This window comes from Tachysurus vachellii, chromosome 25, assembly GCF_030014155.1.
Source record: "Tachysurus vachellii isolate PV-2020 chromosome 25, HZAU_Pvac_v1, whole genome shotgun sequence".
Lineage (NCBI taxonomy): Eukaryota > Metazoa > Chordata > Actinopteri > Siluriformes > Bagridae > Tachysurus > Tachysurus vachellii.
The window spans coordinates 17,086,578-17,106,577 of NC_083484.1; the positions used below are offsets into that span (position 1 = coordinate 17,086,578).

At 42.4% G+C, this 20,000-nt stretch overlaps 4 protein-coding genes across 6 annotated transcripts in view; 3 read left to right on the forward strand and 1 right to left on the reverse strand.

Moving 5' to 3' along the window:
* dyrk1b (dual-specificity tyrosine-(Y)-phosphorylation regulated kinase 1B) overlaps positions 1 to 2,503 on the forward strand; it is a 32,040-nt gene extending 29,537 nt beyond the window's left edge. For all 3 annotated transcript variants that reach the window (XM_060861164.1, XM_060861166.1, XM_060861165.1), the window contains one exon: positions 1 to 2,503. This exon is cut by the window's left edge and continues 97 nt beyond it. In XM_060861164.1, the coding sequence (XP_060717147.1) occupies positions 1 to 566 (566 nt within the window). In that variant the 3' untranslated portion in view covers positions 567 to 2,503.
* A 4,636-nt stretch (positions 2,504 to 7,139) lies between these two features.
* Positions 7,140 to 11,232, forward strand: LOC132839944 (zona pellucida sperm-binding protein 3-like). Its single transcript, XM_060861158.1, has 8 exons — positions 7,140 to 7,638; positions 8,292 to 8,404; positions 8,865 to 8,968; positions 9,052 to 9,226; positions 9,303 to 9,414; positions 9,901 to 9,989; positions 10,340 to 10,410; positions 10,829 to 11,232. Exons 1-8 carry the CDS (start codon positions 7,189 to 7,191, stop codon positions 11,230 to 11,232), a joined length of 1,518 nt encoding a protein of 505 aa, XP_060717141.1. The 5' UTR covers positions 7,140 to 7,188.
* Positions 11,233 to 13,113: 1,881 nt separating this feature from the next.
* LOC132840286 (uncharacterized) lies at positions 13,114 to 16,750 on the forward strand. The gene is made up of 8 exons (XM_060861827.1): positions 13,114 to 13,678; positions 14,181 to 14,287; positions 14,629 to 14,732; positions 14,800 to 14,974; positions 15,077 to 15,188; positions 15,652 to 15,740; positions 15,820 to 15,890; positions 15,966 to 16,750. The coding sequence occupies exons 1-8, from the start codon at positions 13,187 to 13,189 to the stop codon at positions 16,688 to 16,690; spliced, it is 1,875 nt and encodes a 624-aa protein (XP_060717810.1). The 5' UTR covers positions 13,114 to 13,186; the 3' UTR covers positions 16,691 to 16,750.
* Positions 16,751 to 17,992: 1,242 nt separating this feature from the next.
* Positions 17,993 to 20,000, reverse strand: part of kcnj21 (potassium inwardly rectifying channel subfamily J member 21) — an 8,128-nt gene continuing 6,120 nt past the window's right edge. The window contains exon 3 of the mRNA XM_060861475.1: positions 17,993 to 18,758. Coding sequence (XP_060717458.1) covers positions 18,439 to 18,758 — 320 coding nt within the window. The 3' untranslated portion in view covers positions 17,993 to 18,438. The remainder of the gene's footprint in view (positions 18,759 to 20,000) is intronic.

The following is a 20,000-nucleotide window of genomic DNA, read 5'->3' on the forward strand; positions in this document are numbered from 1 at the left end:
AGCGCCACTTCCTGAGCGGAGCGGCCATGATGGAGACGTTGCATCCACACCCTGTCTACGGCCGCCAGCTTCGCCAGCAGGGTCCGGCCCAGGGTCAAGGTTCGCAAGTTCAAGGCCCACAAGGCCAAGGCTCGCAAGGCCAGGCGATGATGTCATCGCCGCCGCCATCGTCACAGGACAGCATCGAGCTGAGTCTTGGCGGCCATCATCAGCATCACCACCATCACCAATTGGCTCAGTCTTCCTTGGCTCCGCCCCTTTCTCTTCCTCCGTCGAGCCTGGACTCCAGTCAGTACGGCTCCTCCAACCTCCACCTGGGAATCTCTGCCTTTCGGACTAGAACGGCCTCTCAGACGCAGCAGATCGCACAAGCCCCGCCCACTCAGGACAGCATGGGCTACGTCCCGCCCTGTTACCCCGGAAACAACAATAACAACCCACCACAGGGAGGTGGAGTAATTACTGGAGCACCTCCCAGAGGCGGGGTTAGACCCGATTCGTCGGAGGATTCCATCATGATGGGAGGTGGGGGGGGTGGAGGCGGGCAGAGCGCGGCTAACTCTTGATAAATCTTGAACAAATTACGCAAAGCCATACACGAAAAAATTGAAAAACTAAAAAAATTTTAACGTAAATGATTTAACAAAAAACAAAAATACACAGACATGTAGTACACACACACACACACACACACACACACACACACACACACACTCAGAAACACCACACAGAGAAAAAACTTTTACGTTTCTTTTTTTTTTTTTTTTCTTTTTGCAAACTTTTGCATGGGGAGGAGGAAAGTGAGAAGGAAATAACATTGTTAAACATTTTAGAATGACGTGAGCAGAGGGATGAGTGAAGCCGTCAGAGACAGTCAGAAGGTTTGTTTTTATTACTATTATCAATTCTTCTTCTTCTTCTTATTATTATTATTATTATTGGATTTTATGTGATTTAAGGGTAGGTTTGCAGCGAGAGATTTACTATTTTTTGTTGGAATTTTTGTTGTTTTATTTTGTTTCCGAGGAACGGAACATTTGACGAGCGTTGGATTGGAGTGATGAAGGTTAGAGAGACAGAGAGAGAGATGAAGAAACAGCACCATGGCATCTGCACGTGTCGATTATGGGTTATACGATATATCGCAATATTCAGCAAGCATGATATTGTTACTGTAGATGTTTTATAGCAGGCAGCAGAGATAAAGTCAGTTTTTTTTGTAAACGTAGCAGAAACACACCAGTCTATAAAAGTCCTCTGCTGCCTGGGAGGTAGCCGTTCATGTACAATAACTATCTTTGAAATCGTAGAAACGCTTGTAACCTTTTTAATACAAAGCGTTAAACAAACTTCAGCTTTAAATATGATGTTAAATACTTTAAATTATGTGATAATATCGTGAGTGTGATACAATTGGGCTGTTTATATTCTATAATAGTTATAACAGGAATGTTTTATCAGCTTTCACTGTTTCTGTGCTGTCGTGACACGATATCTGGGAGACTGAACACTAATATCGCAATATATCGTATGACTGTCGTATCGACACACACACGCACACACACACACACACACACACACACACACACACACACACATCTAGGTGGAGGTGACAGCTATAATTCACATCCTCTCCAGCGTGTGTGTGAGAGAGAAGGAAGGATCCAGTATGATTTATACTGTTGTTTTTCTCAAGTCTAGTGGTGAGTGTATATTGTTTATAAATTAATTTATTACGAGTCACTACAGAGAGAGAGAGAGAGAGATGGAGGGATGAGGGAGAGAGAAAGACAAGGTGGGTGTGGTGTTATGTTTTTTTTATTTATTTGATGTTTTATTTATTATTTTGTCAGACAGGTGACACACATTTTTGTTACTTTTTCAATCTGGTTGGCTGACACACTGGCTTCTCTGATCTCAAACTCTGAAACAAATAAAATGAAGAAAATGATAAACCGTAGTCACACACACACACACACACACACACACACACACACACACACACACACACACACACGGTCTCTCACAGGAGCAGGTGATACAGCAACAAAAACAACAAAACCATGATAAAGTGCTCGGCCACACAGTAAAACCAAAATGCTTCCCTGTTTCTTTTTGTTTGTTTGGGTTTTTTTTTTCTTCTTCAAACTCGTCTGCCTTCTTCATCATCATCATCCTCTCACACCTGTCTCACCCTCATCCCCCTATCTGTCTCTCTCTCTCTCTGGCTCTTTTTAGACTAACTTACATGTTGATTTTTCTCTCGTTCTTCATATTGTTTAAGCTTTCTCTTTCTCCTTTCACTCTTCATTATCCCTTTCTCCCTCTATCTTCCCTTTCTTTTCCTTTCTTTATTTTTCTTCATATATCTCATGCTCTTGTTTATTTCTTACATTTAAATTGCTCTTTCTCTCATTCCCTCAACATTTGTACTCTCTCTCTCTCTCTCTCTCTCTCTCTCTCTCTCTCTCTCTCTCTCTCTCTCTCTCTCTCTCACGCTCTCCTTCTCCCTCTGCAACACTCTGTGAGTGCTGTTAGCCATCATGAAGTCAAAAAAAAAAAGGAAAAAAAAAAGGAAAAACAAAGTGAACTACTTCTCTCTCGGCTGCTATCTCCACTCTCAACCACGTTCGGATTGCTGCTAAAGAAAAACGACAGATAAATAAATAAATTAAATAAATAAATACATAAATAAATAAAAATAAATGAATAAAAAAAAAACTTTTTAACCCTCCTGCTTCAGAAAAAAATGAAAAAAAAAATTATAAAATCACTGCATCTCATGTATTTATTACTATTTAACAAGAAAAAAAAAGAAAAAAAATGAACTTGTTTTCTGCTGTTTTTTTTTGTTTGTTTGTTTTGGATTTTGTTTACTTTCTTTCTTGGTACAGGTGAAAGCTTGACATTTCTATTCTGTAACGGAAACATGGTATTAAACAAGTGCCTCGATTTCTCGGTCAGCCGCCGGACAGAGTGGGACGGGACGGGGGCGGAGTTTGAGCAGGGGTCAAACGACATGTATAGCTTAAAAAAGATTTCAAGCCTCATGTAATTGTGTAGAAAAAATCCACTACAATTCAAATCCTTGTGAGAATCGGATTCGTATCGGAAGCGAGCCTCAGTATGACTGACCAATTACCGTATATTTAATTAACTGATGACATCATCATCCATTGTAATTTGTGTACATAGCACTCATGCTTCATACAAGTTCACAGTTAAGCAATGGTAGGGTGAAAATGTCTCATATATATTTATATATATATACATATATATGTGTGTATGTATATGTATATACGTATATATATATATATATATATAATTTTTTTTCCTTAAGGCTGCTTCTCGCGACTGGGATTCAAACCTGCGACCTTGAAGGCAACAGGACCTGCAAAACTACCTACTACCTTAACTCTCTCTCACGTCAGTAACGATGACTGCTGTCCTTTCTGTTGCGGTTGAAACTTGTAATCGGCCGACACAGGCTGCTTTACTTTGTATTTTCTCAACACCATCCTTCATGAGAAACATCATGTCTGAAATATTATCACATCATCGGTTTTTTGGTTTCTCTATTAAAGAGAAAGTTGCCTCTAATCTCACGTGGAGGATTCATCACACTGCCTCTGTATGGAGTGTTAAAGTGTTAAACACACTGAAATGTGCACAGTGTCTCTCTGCGTATAGCCTCCAGTTTAGCACAGTGTGAACCTTTTGGGAAACGTTCAGCCTGAACTGAACTCCATTCTGACACCAGGAAAGGGGGTGTGGCCTAAATTCTGAAGCTGGAACCAGTACTTCTGTCTAAAGATGATATATTTCACATAAAATATTACACAACATGATGTGTGTGAGGATTAAGACGTACATTCAGTGCACGGTGCTAAACCGGCGGCTGTACGCTTCTGTTAGCTACATTAGTGTTGTAGCTGGTGATGGACATTGTGGACATTTCAGCCTTGACGCACTGTGACGTTCAGAACACGACTGCATATCCGTATGAATTCACACGGCGAACTGTATGTAAAGTTGTGACTGGTTACATTTTGGCAGCAGGCAGATCAGCTGTTATCAGTTCTGTTTGATTTTTCTTACTGTTCCTGCCTTTTATTTAGGAAACTAGATAGAGGAAGTTTCGTTTATTTAACATAAGGGTTTTTTTAGGTCTCATAATCTGTTTTTAAACGGGATTAGTTTTCCAGACGTGTGTGTGTGTGTGTGTGTGTGTGTTCAGTAATGTCTCAGGAGGACAGTTGTAAGTCTGAGTGATTCACAGGTTATGGGCACTAAACACTCCGTGTGTATGACATGCACCTCATTTTAATAAACACTGATTTGATCCTTATAATCAGGTCTTGTAGGGGTTTTGGCCAAACCTGATCGTTAGTAGGTCACATGACCATCACATGTCTGAACTCAGTAACTCAGAAAACTAATCCCGTCTAAGTAGTTCATTTGAAGTAAATATGAAGGAGAAGGAGCAGAAGTTTCAAACAGAACATACTTCTCCATACTTAGGCAATGACTTATTGACTGAAAGTGTGTGTGTGTGTGTGTGTGTGTGTGTGTGTGTGTGTGTTATAATCCTTAGAAATTTGCCATGTGTAAAACATGACGTTTATGAGTAAGTCAGCATGATGATGTTGGTCAGATGTTCCAGGTTGAATGGAAGGAACCTCAGAAGATGGACATCTTCATCGTCTTCACTTCAGCTCTGTTTAAACACAGAAACACTGGGGATAATGTTTACTCTGTTTAAGACACTTAGACACTCTTCAGATAGCAAACACACACATACAGCATGAACACTGCTGGAAATGATCATCATTTACATGACTTCAAAACTGCTTCGTTCAACTGTTAAAAAGAAGAAGAAAAGTATTGGCACCCCTCATTTATCTAATAATATCACCAGACCATCAATGACATGATTGGCTGGTGGTATATTTTCACTACAACACTGACTGTGTGTGTGTGTGTGTGTGTGTGAGTGAGTGAGAGAGCAGTGGCCCTACTCTTTAAAGCACCAGATATTTTTCTAGATACTGTTTACTCCTGTCAAACTTGACATGGTCTTAATCTGTTACTGGAAATTTGATCTTAATCCAAGCAAAATTAATTATGATGAATTCAATCATTCAGATTGATTTTTATTTGTAGAAAGAAACTAAATGATCTACCAGGAAAATAAGACTATTATAAGACTGAAATTAGTAAACATGTCTAGTAATAAGATTAATAATCTAATATTTGTTACAAAAACATCTAATAAAGTGAACTATTAGTTGACTTTGATGCTATTCCAGTTATCTTTGCTTGCTAAGAGATTTTTGAAGTGAAAAATGAAAAATCTCCAACAGCCAATCAGAAATGTTCAGGAACTCGTGATTTGCACGCTAATGTGTGATCAAAGTCTTAGTCTGCTCACTCTAATGGAGTAGAAAATTAAACTGTTAAAAAAAAGAAATGTAAAGGATATTTGTCATGGAGATAATTTACAGACTTGTACACAGTAAAGGTATCAGTGTGTGATTCTGTAAGTCATTAAGAACTTTACTGAAGTCATGAAGTCACATTACCAACAGATGTGGTTAAGTCACTAAGTGAACACCTACACACAGGTGTGGTTAAGTCACTAAGTGAACACCTACACACAGGTGTGGTTAAGTCACTAAGTGAACACCTACACACAGGTGTGGTTAAGTCACACACCTGCTCAGGGTCAGTCTGTGCTGAGGCTCGTGTGGCTGCTGGTTTTAACTCCAATCAATCAGAAACTGCACCCAGGTCCATGTGCCTGGTCTTTAAGGACCTCCTGTTCTGTACATTTTAGTATGTTGTGGTTATAACACACACACACACACACACACTTGGGTCTGTTAATTAGCTGATTAGTCTGATTACTCTGGTGTGCAGACAGAAATGTTCAGGATGATACACTATAGTGGGACAAGTCCATTATTGTCCATCTACAAAGTGTTGTATATGAAAGTGGAGCTGTATAAAGTGGCTTCAGAGAGAAAGCCTCGTGGGACAAATGAGGATTTTGTGATTTTATTTTTTTTTTATTTTGGAAATAACCAACAATTATAAAATGTATTATATTTATTATTGATTTTTTAGTTATTATCTAATTGAACTGCTTACAGGTCACATAAATAATGGCAACATCAATCTTATGCCAAACAAATAAGAAGGAAGTGAGAAATTCGGGAATGAAAAACAAGAGACTCCAAAAAATAGTCAAGACGTTTTTGTACGCGTTAAATAAGGAGCCTCGTATCTATAGATCTGGATTATTCACACATAAATCTGGGCTGAGGGGGAGTGGAGTTATTATTTTTTAATAAAGGTTTCCCTGATCTTACATTTTCAATATCTGTTTGAATGTTTTTAGTTTATCACATGATGATGACGATAATGTGTGTGTTAAAGAATATCGTTTTAAATACATCGTCAGCAGGAGAACCTGTTAGAAACCACAGCTCAGAAGGAAGAACTCATCCTGCTCTGTTATTCATCTCCACTAAACATTCTGTCTGGACAGAGAGACGTCTGGAGTTTATCTGCACACTGGACGGGATACCAGTTTACACATTTACACACACACACACACACACACACACACACACACACACACACACAGCATTTAGTAGAGGCTCTTATCCAGAGTGACTCACATTTTATCTCATTTTTATATAACTGAGCAATTAAGGGCCTTGCTCAGGGGCCCAGCAGTGGCAGCTCGGTGGACATAGGAATTGAACTCACAACCTTCCAATTGGTAGCCCAACACCTTAACCACCCCACACACTTACACACACTCACTCACTCTCTCTCTCTCTCTCTCACACACACACACGCACGCACACACACACTCACACTCTCTCACACACACAGTTCCTGGTTTGTGCCTCTACCCTGCACCTGTTATGAGTTACACTGTATGTGTTATACCTCATTCTCTACAGTATGTCATTATACACGAGTCCAATGAAGAAGACGAACAGGTAATAATCAGGAGCTCTGGAGATAAAGTCCAGTTAATTTCAGGTGGGCGGGGCCATTAATTACTCAGTGACGTCACCGCCGCATCAGGTGCCTCGGGGTTAGTGGCTTAATTGCAGCTGCATGTGAAAGGTTTCATGTTAAGGGTTTGTGCACTAATCTGTCTGTGGGACTGAGATGGACGTCGAGCGGCTGCTCTTCTCTCTGTCCGTGTGTGTGTTTAGTTTCCTGGTGCTTGTGACTGGGAGAGGAGATGATCAGAGATCCAGCTCCATCACAGCTCCTCATCTCCTCCTCCTCCCCATGTTCCACCATCATCCCACTCCTGCTGTGTCTAAAGAGCTTCTCAGTCCTGTGACAGGAAGCAGCTTGTTACCACGTCCCCTGTCAGATATTCTGATTCCACAGAGACACGAATCTCCCACCCGGGTGTCTCCTGTCAGTAATAATCACGGTGTGGAGGTGTGGTGTGGTTACAGCAGGATTACCGTCACAATCAATCAGGACCGACTGAACTTCCGGAGCTCCGCCGCTCATTTCCGGTTAGGAACGTGTCCGGCGTCACGTGTTGACGGGAGCGTCGTGTATTTCCACTACGACCTGAATGAGTGTGGGAGTTTACTGTCGGTAAGACAAAGAGCAATAAACAGCAGAACAGCACTTTCACGTGTTCCACCAGCCTCCCACCACAAGGTGGCGCAGTGAGTCAGTACAGTTAGACACTTAAAGCAGCTCCACGTCATGTTTATTATGTGCTTTAAGCATCTCAGGGTCATTAAACACACACTAGTGACTGTCAGAGTGTGAGGTTTCAGATGCTGCTGCAGATAAAAGTCTCCAAATCAACATCCATGTGAAAGATTAGAATCATTTAGTAAGAAATAAAATGACTGTAATGGAGTTTCTTTGTTATCCAACAACAGATTATTTTCCTCTGAACATCACGTCCAAGTGTTTTGTGTCTTATATCAGTTCCAGTTGTCACCTGCTGTAGCCGTCTGTTCCCTCAGCAGCGTCTCTTTATTCTCTCTCCATGTTAATAAGACCATAAATAAGAAGGTTGCTATAGCAATGAAAAGGTATCAGAGAGAATTAACACCTGAGATGAATCCTGGAGCTCCTCCAGACCAGTGGCAATAAATCTGTGTAAATTCTGTACATCTGAGTGACTTCTGGTTGGAAAACCAGTGAGTAAAACCCTGATCTTAGCATCTGTGTGGGTTCTTAGAAAATGATCCATTTTTATTTCCTGAACTAAATGAGATCTTTCTCTTATTCAGGTAGTAAAGGGGAAGCTCCTGTATGCTAATGAGGTTCTCTACAGACCAGAGAGACACGTAGCGGTTCTCCGAGCCATGCCGCTGAAGCTAGCAGTCCAGTGTGTGTACGATCGGTGAGCACTGCAGGAGCGTCTGAGGAACAACAGAGAGCATGTTTTAGTCACACGTTCTGTGATATTTCTGTGTTTGTGGCTTTCCAGAAGCTTTGATGTCCCAGCTAAGTTTAGCATATTGCTCTGTAGTTTGCTAGATGCGCGTGTTAGCTTGCTCAGAGTCTTTTTTTTAATGCTAGTGGTTTAGCCTTCGCTAGCAAGAAGTTTGTAATACTGGGTTAGTTTCTTCACTGTGAGACTAGTTCGTGAGTTAGCATTAGTTCAAGGGTGGCTAGTAAAACGTACGTTAGGCAACTTGTAGCATTCCTGAAATGTGAATTTAGATTTTCAACAGAAAATAAATGTGATTTTTAAATGTTCTGCAATAGAATAATTAGTTAGATAACTAGATAAGTTGATGATGATAGATTACTAATTATTAACTAGATAATTAAGGAATTCTCTCCCTTTTGTTCCCCAGGTTTCACTATTCGTACAAAATCGGCTATTTCCCTGAATTTCGTCCTCAGTCGTATCGGAAGACGATGGTGAAGAAGCAGCTCTTCAGTGTGTCTGTGCGTGATGGTGAGACGGCTGATCACACCCACGTGGTTCAGCTCGCTGTAGTGAGTGTGGACCTGAGCCAATGTGTTTGTGTTCTCTTACAGCTAACTGGCAGGAACTCGGGGTGAACGAGAGTTTCATCCTCGGGGAGCCCATGTACTTTGAAGTTGCCACCGAAACGATTTCGAAGGACAAGAGCGTCTACGTGGAGGCCTGTCACGTTACGGCGAGTAAGGATTCTAACTCCACCCAACGCTATGATGTCATCAGCAACTTCGGGTAATTTAGCCTGTGGTCTTACTTTTTGGTCCAGACACAATCACCATGACGCTAACGTTATTTCTGCCTGTTTTAGCTGTATGGTGGATAGTAAGAGGACAGGAAGTCGGTCGCGTTACGTCTCCAGGCAGATGAACGTCCTTCGCTTTTCACTCGATGCGTTTTCATTCGCTGAGGCGGCTTCAGAGGTTTCACTTTACACAATCACACATTCAGGCTGTCGTGAAGCTCCTAAAGCTTTCTGTTCATTTTTAGCTAAACATCGAAACATTTTAGCTGCTAATTATACATTTAATTTAAAAATGTTTATTACATAATCACCATTTATAAAGAATATAAATGTTTGGTACATTTTTTTTCATTCAAATTTTGAGAATATTTTCACTTAATTCTGTCTGTAAACTGAGAGAAGAACATTGAACTCCATTGGAGTGGAAGTCTGGGGCAGAGTGGTGCAGATACAGTTACTGTACAGTTTGCTGTAGATGATGTGACCTTCATCTGTCCATCACGACCCCACAAAACCTTCCCTCTAAAGTAGATCCTGTGACCAAACGGTGTTTACATTCAGAGTCGATCTGCACTGAGACTTTGTTCTAGTTAGAGATGAGAAAGGATGCTGGTGTTTTCAGGCTCTTTATGCCATGTTTTGTGTGATCCCTCGTTCTGTTCAGCGTTTTTATCTGCACTGCACTGTTCTGGTCGGAAACGTGACGGCGAGCGCCACAGCAAAGTCCTGCACCTACAGTGAGTCTGAGCACCGGTGAGTTTAATCCTCACTCACAACAACATGCTACTGCTGAACGCTGCATTCTGATTGGTCATCAGGGGCTGATTAATTCTTTGTAACAGCAGTTCAGACAATAAAGAAAATAAATCCTGGTTTCTATAGTAACAGCTGATTCACAGGGACATGTTCAGGGAATCTTCACTGATAATAAACAGATTCAATGATGTGTGTAAGTGTTGATTAAATTATTGTTTTTAAGTCAAGGAGTCTCGAGTGTCAGCAGCCGGAGATCTGACACCCGGCTTTGAAGTGTGTGTGTGTGTGTGTGTGTGTGTGTGTTTCACACTGAGTGTGTGGTAACTCTGAGGTGTTTATATAATCAGGTGGGCGGAGCTGAATGGACACACCTCTGTCTGTACCTGCTGTGACTCTGAGTGTCGGCTGTCGGGGTTCAGTGAGTGTGTTTTACATTAGAGAGTAACATCACCTGCTGTTCCATTAGCTTTCATGCAGTTTGTCTTTATACAATAATCAATAAAATCTGTAACATCAGATAAGGAAATAAATCTGCTTTGTTTATCTATAATAATAATAATAATAATAATAATAATAATAATAATAAATACTTGTTTAATTGAGTTTTTGTAACTTACTAAGAATTTTAAAATCTGTTAAATAATTTATTATAATCCAGCATCATGGTTCTGTGGCCAAATATAATAAAATTAGAATTATACAAGCCAAAAAATGGCAAAAATGTTAATACTGATAACATAAACGTGATATTAATAAAACTTAAGAATTCTAATAATGTCAGATTTCTAAAAATGTGTGTGTGTGTGTGTGTGTGTGTGTGTGTGTGTTGTGTTCAGATTTGTGGTCCTCAGTGCAGCAGATGGTGGTGAGCAGTAAACCATGGAGTTTAATCCACGATAAAGTTTTTCCTGAAGCCTCTGAGGAGCTGAACACTGTGTCGGGCTCCATCCTGTTACATCACCTACATCAACATGGGGAGGGGGAGGGGGAGGGGGAGTCAGAGCATGAGGAGGTGTTAGAACATGAGGGGGAGGAGGAGGTGTCAGAATATGAAGGGGAGGAGGAGTCAGAACATGAGGGGGTGTCAGAATATGAAGGGGAGGAGTCAGAACAGGAGGAGGAGGAGTTATGTGTAGGGGAGGGGTTAGAGGAGGAGGTTGTGATGGGCATTGGAGAGAGTGTTGGGGATGATGAAATGATGAGTGATGAAGGGATAGAGGAAGATGACAGTGAAGAATAAAGAGAAGGACAAGGACATCAATGCTGATGAGGTTCAGACAGAAGAAAAGGTGATGCAGAAAAACTTGACAAACTTTACTGTGAAATTCTCTGAGGGAATCTGGGAAGATGAGGAGATGCTGAAGAGGAACACGTCCGTGTACGTCAGTGCAGCTGAGACTTCAGAGAGAAGGTTTCTGAGTTAAATGATCTTCTCTGAACCATGTCAGGAAGTTCAGTCTGAACTTATCAACATATTAAAATCCTTCATCATGATGAAGAGTCTAGACTTTGTTCAGTCTGTAAAGGTCAATAAAATATAATGGAGCTGGTGTAAAAAGCTACATCTGGGTTTCTCCTCCACTGAGAAGCAGAAAGTGTGAAGTGTTGAAGACAAATCAGAATTGTGCAGTCGGCTGAGGAGCACACCACTGAACACGCACCACTGAACACGCACCGCTGCACACGCACCACTGCACACGCACCACTGCACACGCACCACTGAACACACATCACTGCACACACATCACTGCACACACATCACTGCACACGCACCACTGCACACGCATCACTGCACACACATCACTGCACACACATCACTGAACACACACCACTGAACACACATCACTGCACACACGCACCACTGCACACACATCACTGCACACACATCACTGCACACACATCACTGCACACACATCACTGCACACACATCACTGAACACACACCACTGAACACACATCACTGCACACACGCACCGCTGCACACGCATCACTGCACACACATCACTGCACACGCACCACTGAACACACATCACTGCACACACATCACTGCACACACATCACTGCACACGCACCACTGCACACGCATCACTGCACACACATCACTGCACACACATCACTGAACACACACCACTGAACACACATCACTGCACACACGCACCACTGCACACACATCACTGCACACACATCACTGCACACACATCACTGCACACACATCACTGCACACACACCACTGAACACGCATCACTGCACACGCATCACTGCACACGCACCACTGCACACGCACCACTGCACACGCACCACTGCACACGCACCACTGCACACGCATCACTGCACACGCATCACTGCACACGCACCACTGCACACGCACCACTGCACACGCATCACTGCACACGCATCACTGCACACGACTGATCTGAACACTTCAGGCTCATTATTAGCCTTTATTATTTCATATATAATTCATTTAACTAACAAACATTTTAAAGTACAGCGGAAGGAAGGAGTGAATGAATGGCATTAAAGAGAAACCCAGAGTCTTTGACCTAAAACTATCCTTCACTTCTAAAGAGAACAGAACTCAGGAAAGTGACTTTAACATACAAACTGTTCTCTGATCTGTAAAATATTTATAAACCTTAGTCTCCCCCCCCCCGCCCCCCCGGGAGCCTGAGGTTCTGCAGTAACATCTCACCAGCAGACAAGAGAGTTAAAAAGCCGCAGCATTTGTGGGGTCGCGATGAAGGACAGACGAAGGTCACATGTGTTATTATAATGACTGCGTTATTAAAGAAGGCTTAATAGATACAGGAGGACTCGTTTTTCTTCATCATCATCATCATCATCACTTCTCTGCCTTTCAGCGCTTCTCTGAAGTTCATGATGACGTTGTTTTGATGTTTAAAATTGAACAGTGTAATAAAACATCTGAATTCTATTATTATTATTTCATAATAAAACAACTAAAGAACCATAAAATGGTCACTTAAAGTTTCTTCTGTTGTGGACGTGACCACGTGACCACGATGACTGGCGTCATGATTAAAGCTGAACGCTGATTAAATGACGTCACACACGGGATTTTCGTCTTTTTCCTCCTTTACGCATCAGGTGTGATGTTAATTAACGGGATGTGCGTGGTGCATTGTGGGAGATATCACACGTGCCTGGGAAAGTGGGAGTCCCTTTAGTGAGTGAATGTTTCTCAGCGTGTTCTCATGCTCTGTTATGGGGCTCATTCTGACCTCCACCTGCGTGATCTGCGTGGGTCTGTTCTCTCCAGCCCTCGCGCTCTCTCTCCACACACCGGATCCGGTCACCAGCGCACCGCAGGAGCGGCTCGAGGCGCCGTTTTTACACCTGCCCGTGTTCCTGCATTTCAGAAATCCGCGTGTGGACAAACAGCAGTTCTCACCGGAGCACGTGCAGAGCCGCAGTCCGCTGCCCAAGCGCGTGCGCCAGGTTCTCGTGCCCGCGCCACGGCGACGTCCGAAGACCCGCACGAGGCCGAACGGACCGGTGAGCGTCGTGTGCACTTCAATGGAAATGCGCGTGCGAGTTGATACGTCGAACCTGGGAGCCAACAAGGAGCGAATGCACGTTAGATTGGGCACGTGTGAAGTGAGCAGACAGACCGAGCAGACCGTTTTATTCCAGTACGAGCTGCATGAGTGCGGCTCTCAGAGACAGGTAGCGCATTTACCTGCAGTCTAATGACCACCTGCACCCCCCCCGTACATCTCCCCGTGTACACCCCCCCCGTACACCCCCCCCCCCCCCCCCCATCTCTCCTAGAAATGATCGCCTTATCAGCAGACTTCACCACTCTGTAGAGTTTCAGTCCGTCACATTACTGTTGCCCGACCACACGGTGATGCAGCAGGTCAGGATGCTCTCAACAACACAGTTGTAGATGTTGAGGATCTTGGTGACATGCCAAACGTCCGTAATGTTTAGGATAGAAGGTTTTGTTTTAAGTGAACGAAGGAGGAATGACAGTTTCTGTGACCTCAGATCAACCACAAACGTCTCACTGACAACCATAAAGTACATCAAAGACAAGTCTAGATCTGTTCCTGTATTATAAACCTACACACGTTTAACACTTTATGAAATGAATCCCTCACTGAAAATATACAGCTCTGTGAAGAAGTTCAGACTTTTTTAAATGAATCTTTATTTGTGAATTCAGATCGTAAATAAGACGGTTGTTTATTCCAACATGCTACGCTACACCCCTGATGCCACTGTGTTGGGCTCTGAGACGTTCTCTGTACCTGTGCAGTGTCACTTTAACAGGTGAGTCTTTTCTACCCCTATGCTCTCACTGTTCTGCTGCTAACATACACGTCGACACGTGAGCAACGATCTTGTGCTCAAAATATAAACCTTGAGCAGACCGCATTGGCATAAACGTATTCTCACCTGAAGTGATCGGTGATTGGTCGATTACAGACAGGTGCGAGTTCTCTTCCGAGCTGAACATAGATCCAGACTGTCACGTGACCTTTAGCTAGCTAACGTCACTGTATAGTGATGATGCTAATGTGACTTTTCATTAGCATGTACCATCAGGCAGCAGAAGTGTTGTTACATTAAACTTTAATGAAGATGCTGATGATTCGTTTGTCTTTTCACAGGTTTCACTACTCGTATAAGATTGGGTTTGTGCCTTCTGTTGAAAGGTTGAAGTTCTTTAAACCCATGAAGACCAAAGGCAGCGTCTCGCTGACAGCCTGTGATGGTAACGCTGATTAAATATCAGCCAGAGTTCTGATGCTTTCAGCTGATTTTCCTTCTTGGTGTTTCAGCTCAGTGGAACAGACTCCCGCCCTCTGAAGCTGTCGTTATCGGACAGCCGATGTACTTCGAAGCAGAGACTCTTTATGTGCCTGAAGACGAGCGATTATACGTGCATTTCTGTCACATAACCACAAACAGCTCACGTGTCTCCACACCGCAGGTTAACATCATCTACAACTATGGGTAATAAACCACCATAAAGAGAGCCATTCCTCTTTCAGTGTGTTTTTTTTAAAGGGTGAATGTTGGAAAACGTTCCCTCGCCTTTCACTTCTCTCTCTTCAGCTGCCTGATGGACAGCAAGCGCAGCAACCAGTCCAGGTTCACCAGCAGCACCAGGAGGAACATTGTCAGGTTCATCATCGACGCCTTCACACTGCAAGGAAAAGTGCAAAAGGTACAGAAATCAAGTTTGATCTCCAAGTCAGAAGTCTCCAGGTCTCCTTTATCTCCTGTTTATCACCTCTGACTGATACACAGAGCTCACACTGGAGACTCCTTCATACACACACACACACACACACACACGAGACTCCTTACACATGGAAACGATAGTGTATCAGAGTGAGTACATTAATATAAACCTGTACTGCAGTCAGAGCTGCTGTAAAAGAGAATTAATCACCACCTGAACACCAATCAGAGCAGAGATGGTGTATAGTGATCAGTTTAGTGATCATCGCTGTTGGGGATCAGTTGAGAATTAACATTAGGACAAAGCTCATTACAGATGACTTTAATCATGGAATCTCCAGCTAGTGATCGATGAATTAAAGCAAAAAAACTCAAGTGGACAAAAAGCTAAGAAACAATTACACATCTGGTCATTAATAATATTGTGTTAACTCTTTTAATTACAGTACATGTTCATACATTGTGAGATGTCCATCAGGAGCATCATTGCAACACAGACGTCAAAGTTGTGCAGCTATAACCAGCTGGAGCACAGGTCTGATTCAACACCTCATTCAACGCTGCTCAGATTAAATACATGTTTAATATTCATCACGGTTTTCTTTATTCATTAGGTGGGAGGAGCTTCATGGAGCAGACTCGGTGTGTTCCTGCTGCGATTCGTCCTGTGTACCTGAGATGCCAAGTGAGGACCATAAACCCACCTCACATAGCATTATTATTATCACTATTATTATTATTGATATTTATTTGTCTTTAGCACCGATGCAACCCTTAACAAGTAAACTGGGGACTTTAGTGGAGCAAGACCCAGAAGGACCAAGTGGGAAGAACCTGGGGCAGAGCACAGAGGGAATCTTCACACCAAAGCCAGAACATGAAATACTTATAACTGAGAATCTGCACAAAACAATCATTCCAGAGAGGCGACTCACATCGGAGCACGAGCACAGAATCACACTGGAGAGTACGTCGGAAAGCAGGACTACAGTGCTGACGCCAGAGAGAGAGCATGGAGAGATGGCACCAGAGACTCCGCCCACACCAGAGAGCGAGCATGGAGAGATGGCACCAGAGACTCCGCCCACACCAGAGAGCGAGAATGGAGAGATGGCACCAGAGACTCCGCCCACACCAGAGAGCGAGAATGGAGAGATGGCACCAGAGACTCCGCCCACACCAGAGAGCGAGCATGGAGAGATCCTTCCAGAGACTCCGCCCACACCAGAGAGAGAGCATGGAGAGATCCTACCAGAGACTCCGCCCACACCAGAGAGAGAGCATGGAGAGATCCTACCAGAGACTCCGCCCACACCAGAGGGCGAGTTCATAGCTCCGACGCTGGACACCATACAGGAAAAGATTACACGTTACACACATGAGCCCCTCACCCCCTCAGACAAGAACACAATGTCTTTAGTAGACACACACACACAGCCGCTCGAGCCTTACAAGATTTTTGAGGAAGTGTTTGGACTCAGCTGAAGAGTTAAGACGCTAACAGAACATCTGTCACTCGATGGCAATAAAAACATCTGAAAAACCGTTCTGTTTGTTTCTGGTGCTTGTTTTGTAGAAACTGTTCAGTTCCCGTTGTGTCGTCATGTTCATGTCATTGGAATGACTCAGGAACTCTGTAGTGGTTCTAGGTGTTCTGAGCTGAAGCTTCCAGCTGACCTTCACTGTAAAGCTGAAGCTGCATGATGTGGGCTTTCAGCTTTCAGGAGATCAGAGTGGTTTGTGATGATTTAGTCTACAGAGTACTAAAGGTTAGAGAGATCATTAAAGCTACTTTGAGCCATTATAACACCCTGATTCTCCATCACAGCTTCAGCAAACAAATGATTATCAGTGAAATGATCTAATGGGTCAAAGGTCATGAAGCTTTAGAGACTAATATAAGACTTTAGAGCAGTTGAAACACAGGTTCTCCCTGAACTCCACATAAATGTGTGAATCCTTTAGTTGACTGATGTACATCAGATCTGTTATTTAGGGTGATTGGGCAGAATGTGCACTATTGTGTTAATCAGTGATGTTCAGTGTGAACGTTGATATCAGGATTTTCACCAAAACACAAAGACTAATACAATACAGTATTTTGTGGTTAAAAATTCACACCCTGTGTTAAGGTGAAAAACCAAGGCATGTGAATTTATTCAGTAGGTTTCAGTATGTTGGATGTTTCCCAGGTAACTGTGTGTGTGTGTGTGTGTGATGTCCATAAGTTTAATAGATTTAACAAACTCATTATGTTAAATATTAAACATCACGGTTACAGCTTCAGTTCTCTGCTTTGGAGTGTGATCGAAATGACAAATCTGAGATGGTCAAATTGTTCACCAAAAAACACCATAAAGGTCTTTGTGTTATTTTGGGGTGAAAGATCTTACTTTTTCTGATAGTGGTCACAACACACACACACACACACACACACGTCAGTCTCACCCTCGACCCTGTCTCTGTTTCCCAGCTGATGTTTAGAAAAAGAATGTGTGTGTGTGAAGTGCTTGGACCCCGATGATTGCTGTTTGCATTACAGTGACCTGAAGGGGGAGACATTTATTTACAAATGACCAGAGAGAGAGAGAGAGAGAGAGATACACAGAGAGAGAGAGAGAAAGTTAAATACACTCAGTATTAGTTCAGCAATATTTCTCTGTAAATAAATTTAAATCACAATTGAATCATTCAGGACAGAACAGGACAGAATGCTGAAGGATGTTTATTGATCACAGTTCTATCAGACAGTGTGTGTGTCCTCCATGTGCTCTGTGGAAATGAAACACACTCCTAATGTTGATGACACAGTGTTTGTGTAAATAACTGAATAATCAGCACATTTAAACCTTTCTGTTCAGTTCAGGAGAAATGAGTTGAATCCAAAGTTTTACAGAAATGAAACAGTGATTTTCAGCATAAATCTAAATTTAATCAACATCTATAATGATCTGATATTCACTGTCTTAGTTTGTTAGGCTGAGCTCCTAATGTGTTTGGTTTTTATTATTAAAGCTACATAGAGTTTTATAAATCATGACTTTTCTAACTGTTTGTGTCTAAACACCAGTGTTTAGGATGCAGCTGTGATCATCACTGAGATGACGAGAAGCTACACAGTGATGATAAAATAAATGGTATAAAACAGATGTTGTGTGTAATGGAACAGAAAAGCCCTAAGTAGTGCGCACTACATGAAAGGTTCGTATTTGTCTTTCTGTGATTTTTAATGTTCAGTGTCCATTTTTTTTCACATTGCCATTGCTGACGCTCTCCACTTCTTCATCCCACACTCCTCCGTTTTCTCCGTCCTGGTCCTGGTTCTGGTTCAGGATTGGTGGTGTGAGCGGTGGGAGAGGGATGCTTTCCCCTTTTTTGGCGAGTTCAGCTAGTTCACGTGCTGAACACGTGGGAGTGGGAGTGGGGTAGGTCTGGTGAAAGGAGTCGTAGTCCACTTCATAGAATCCCTCCTCCAGAGAGAGCACAGGGGTGAAACGCTCTCCCCAAAGTACCTCAAAGTCCAGGTATGAGCTGCGAGCCTGACACGTCATCCCTAAACTCTCACACACACACACACACACACACACACACACACACACACACACACACACACACACACACACACATGATCATAATGACATTCTGCCTAGTAATCTTTTATTCCTCACACCACAGCGACTTATTAACTATTACAATTATTTATTTATTACATAATATTTAATACAAATCATATTTTTAAAAGCAATATTAATGTCACATTTAACGTCATGTACGAGTGAGTTCTTCTTGTCCCTTCTGTTAAAGCAGCTAACTGATGTGTCTGTAACCAAAGGTCAGATCTCAGCTTTGGAGTGTGATCAGATAAAACAAAGTGCACTATAGTGTTTGTCTTGATCTCAGAAACATTCTGTATGAATCTGAGAACATCAGATTGTTTACTCAGAAAAGCACAAAGGCTTAAATCCCAAAGTCTCTCACAGATTCTTTTGTAGGATTGTCCTGTATTAGGCTTCATCAACCTCACCCTCATCCCTGACCAAGCTGATGGTCTTACATCATGATGCTACCACCACCATGATTCACACATACTGGCTCCCAGTATACAGGTATGTAGGAGATGTGAAGCTCAGATCTCCACTTCAGCGTGTGAGAGGAAGGTCAGATCTGTGCTGATGTGTTGGTCCTGATCTCCTTAAAACACCATGTGAACGTCTGAGATGGTCACTTTATTCACCTAAACAGTAAGGGTTAGTGTTTGTGTTTTTTTGTGTGTTCATACTTTGTGTTCAGGAGATCAGGACTGACAGCAGCACACACTCAGCTTCTTCTCACACTCTGAAGTGGAGATCTGAGGATGTCAGATGTATGAGCACTCAGACTGAGTCGCACTGATTTCACTCTTCCTGGACGGTCTCCATCTGTAGATGGTGTTTCATATGAAACCCATCAGAGATTATTAACAGATACGGTGGGAAAATGTGATCATTTGTTTGTTTAAATGTAAAAGTTTTGTTACTATGAGTTGAAATTTCTGACAACTTTTTACGCCTTGATTTTTCTTGTTAATGAGACAATCTACATTTTTTCTCTGAGAGAAGCGTTGGCTTCTGATCCTTACAGTTTGTTCAGACACGACAGGGACGTGAGAGGAACACGTGACATCCTGATGTGTTAGTGCTCACCTCCATAAAACGTGTGAATTTAGAAAATCTGTGTTGAATTTGTCACCTTGTAAAATCTAAAGTCGATCCTCTGACAGGTTTTTTGTGGGGTGGAAAATGAGACTTTCTCAGAT

Excerpts from the sequence above, each read along its gene's own strand:
- LOC132839944 (XM_060861158.1), top strand. The coding sequence starts at position 7,189 with ATGGACGTCGAGCGGCTGCTCTTCTCTCTGTCCGTGTGTGTGTTTAGT. Across the intron at positions 9,227-9,302 it reads GATGTCATCAGCAACTTCGG|CTGTATGGTGGATAGTAAGA; the intron begins GTAATTTAGCCT and ends TGCCTGTTTTAG. Across the intron at positions 10,411-10,828 it reads GTGTCGGCTGTCGGGGTTCA|ATTTGTGGTCCTCAGTGCAG; the intron begins GTGAGTGTGTTT and ends TGTTGTGTTCAG.
- LOC132840286 (XM_060861827.1), top strand. The coding sequence starts at position 13,187 with ATGTTTCTCAGCGTGTTCTCATGCTCTGTTATGGGGCTCATTCTGACC. Across the intron at positions 14,733-14,799 it reads CTCGCTGACAGCCTGTGATG|CTCAGTGGAACAGACTCCCG; the intron begins GTAACGCTGATT and ends TTGGTGTTTCAG. Across the intron at positions 15,189-15,651 it reads TGCAAGGAAAAGTGCAAAAG|TACATGTTCATACATTGTGA; the intron begins GTACAGAAATCA and ends TTTTAATTACAG.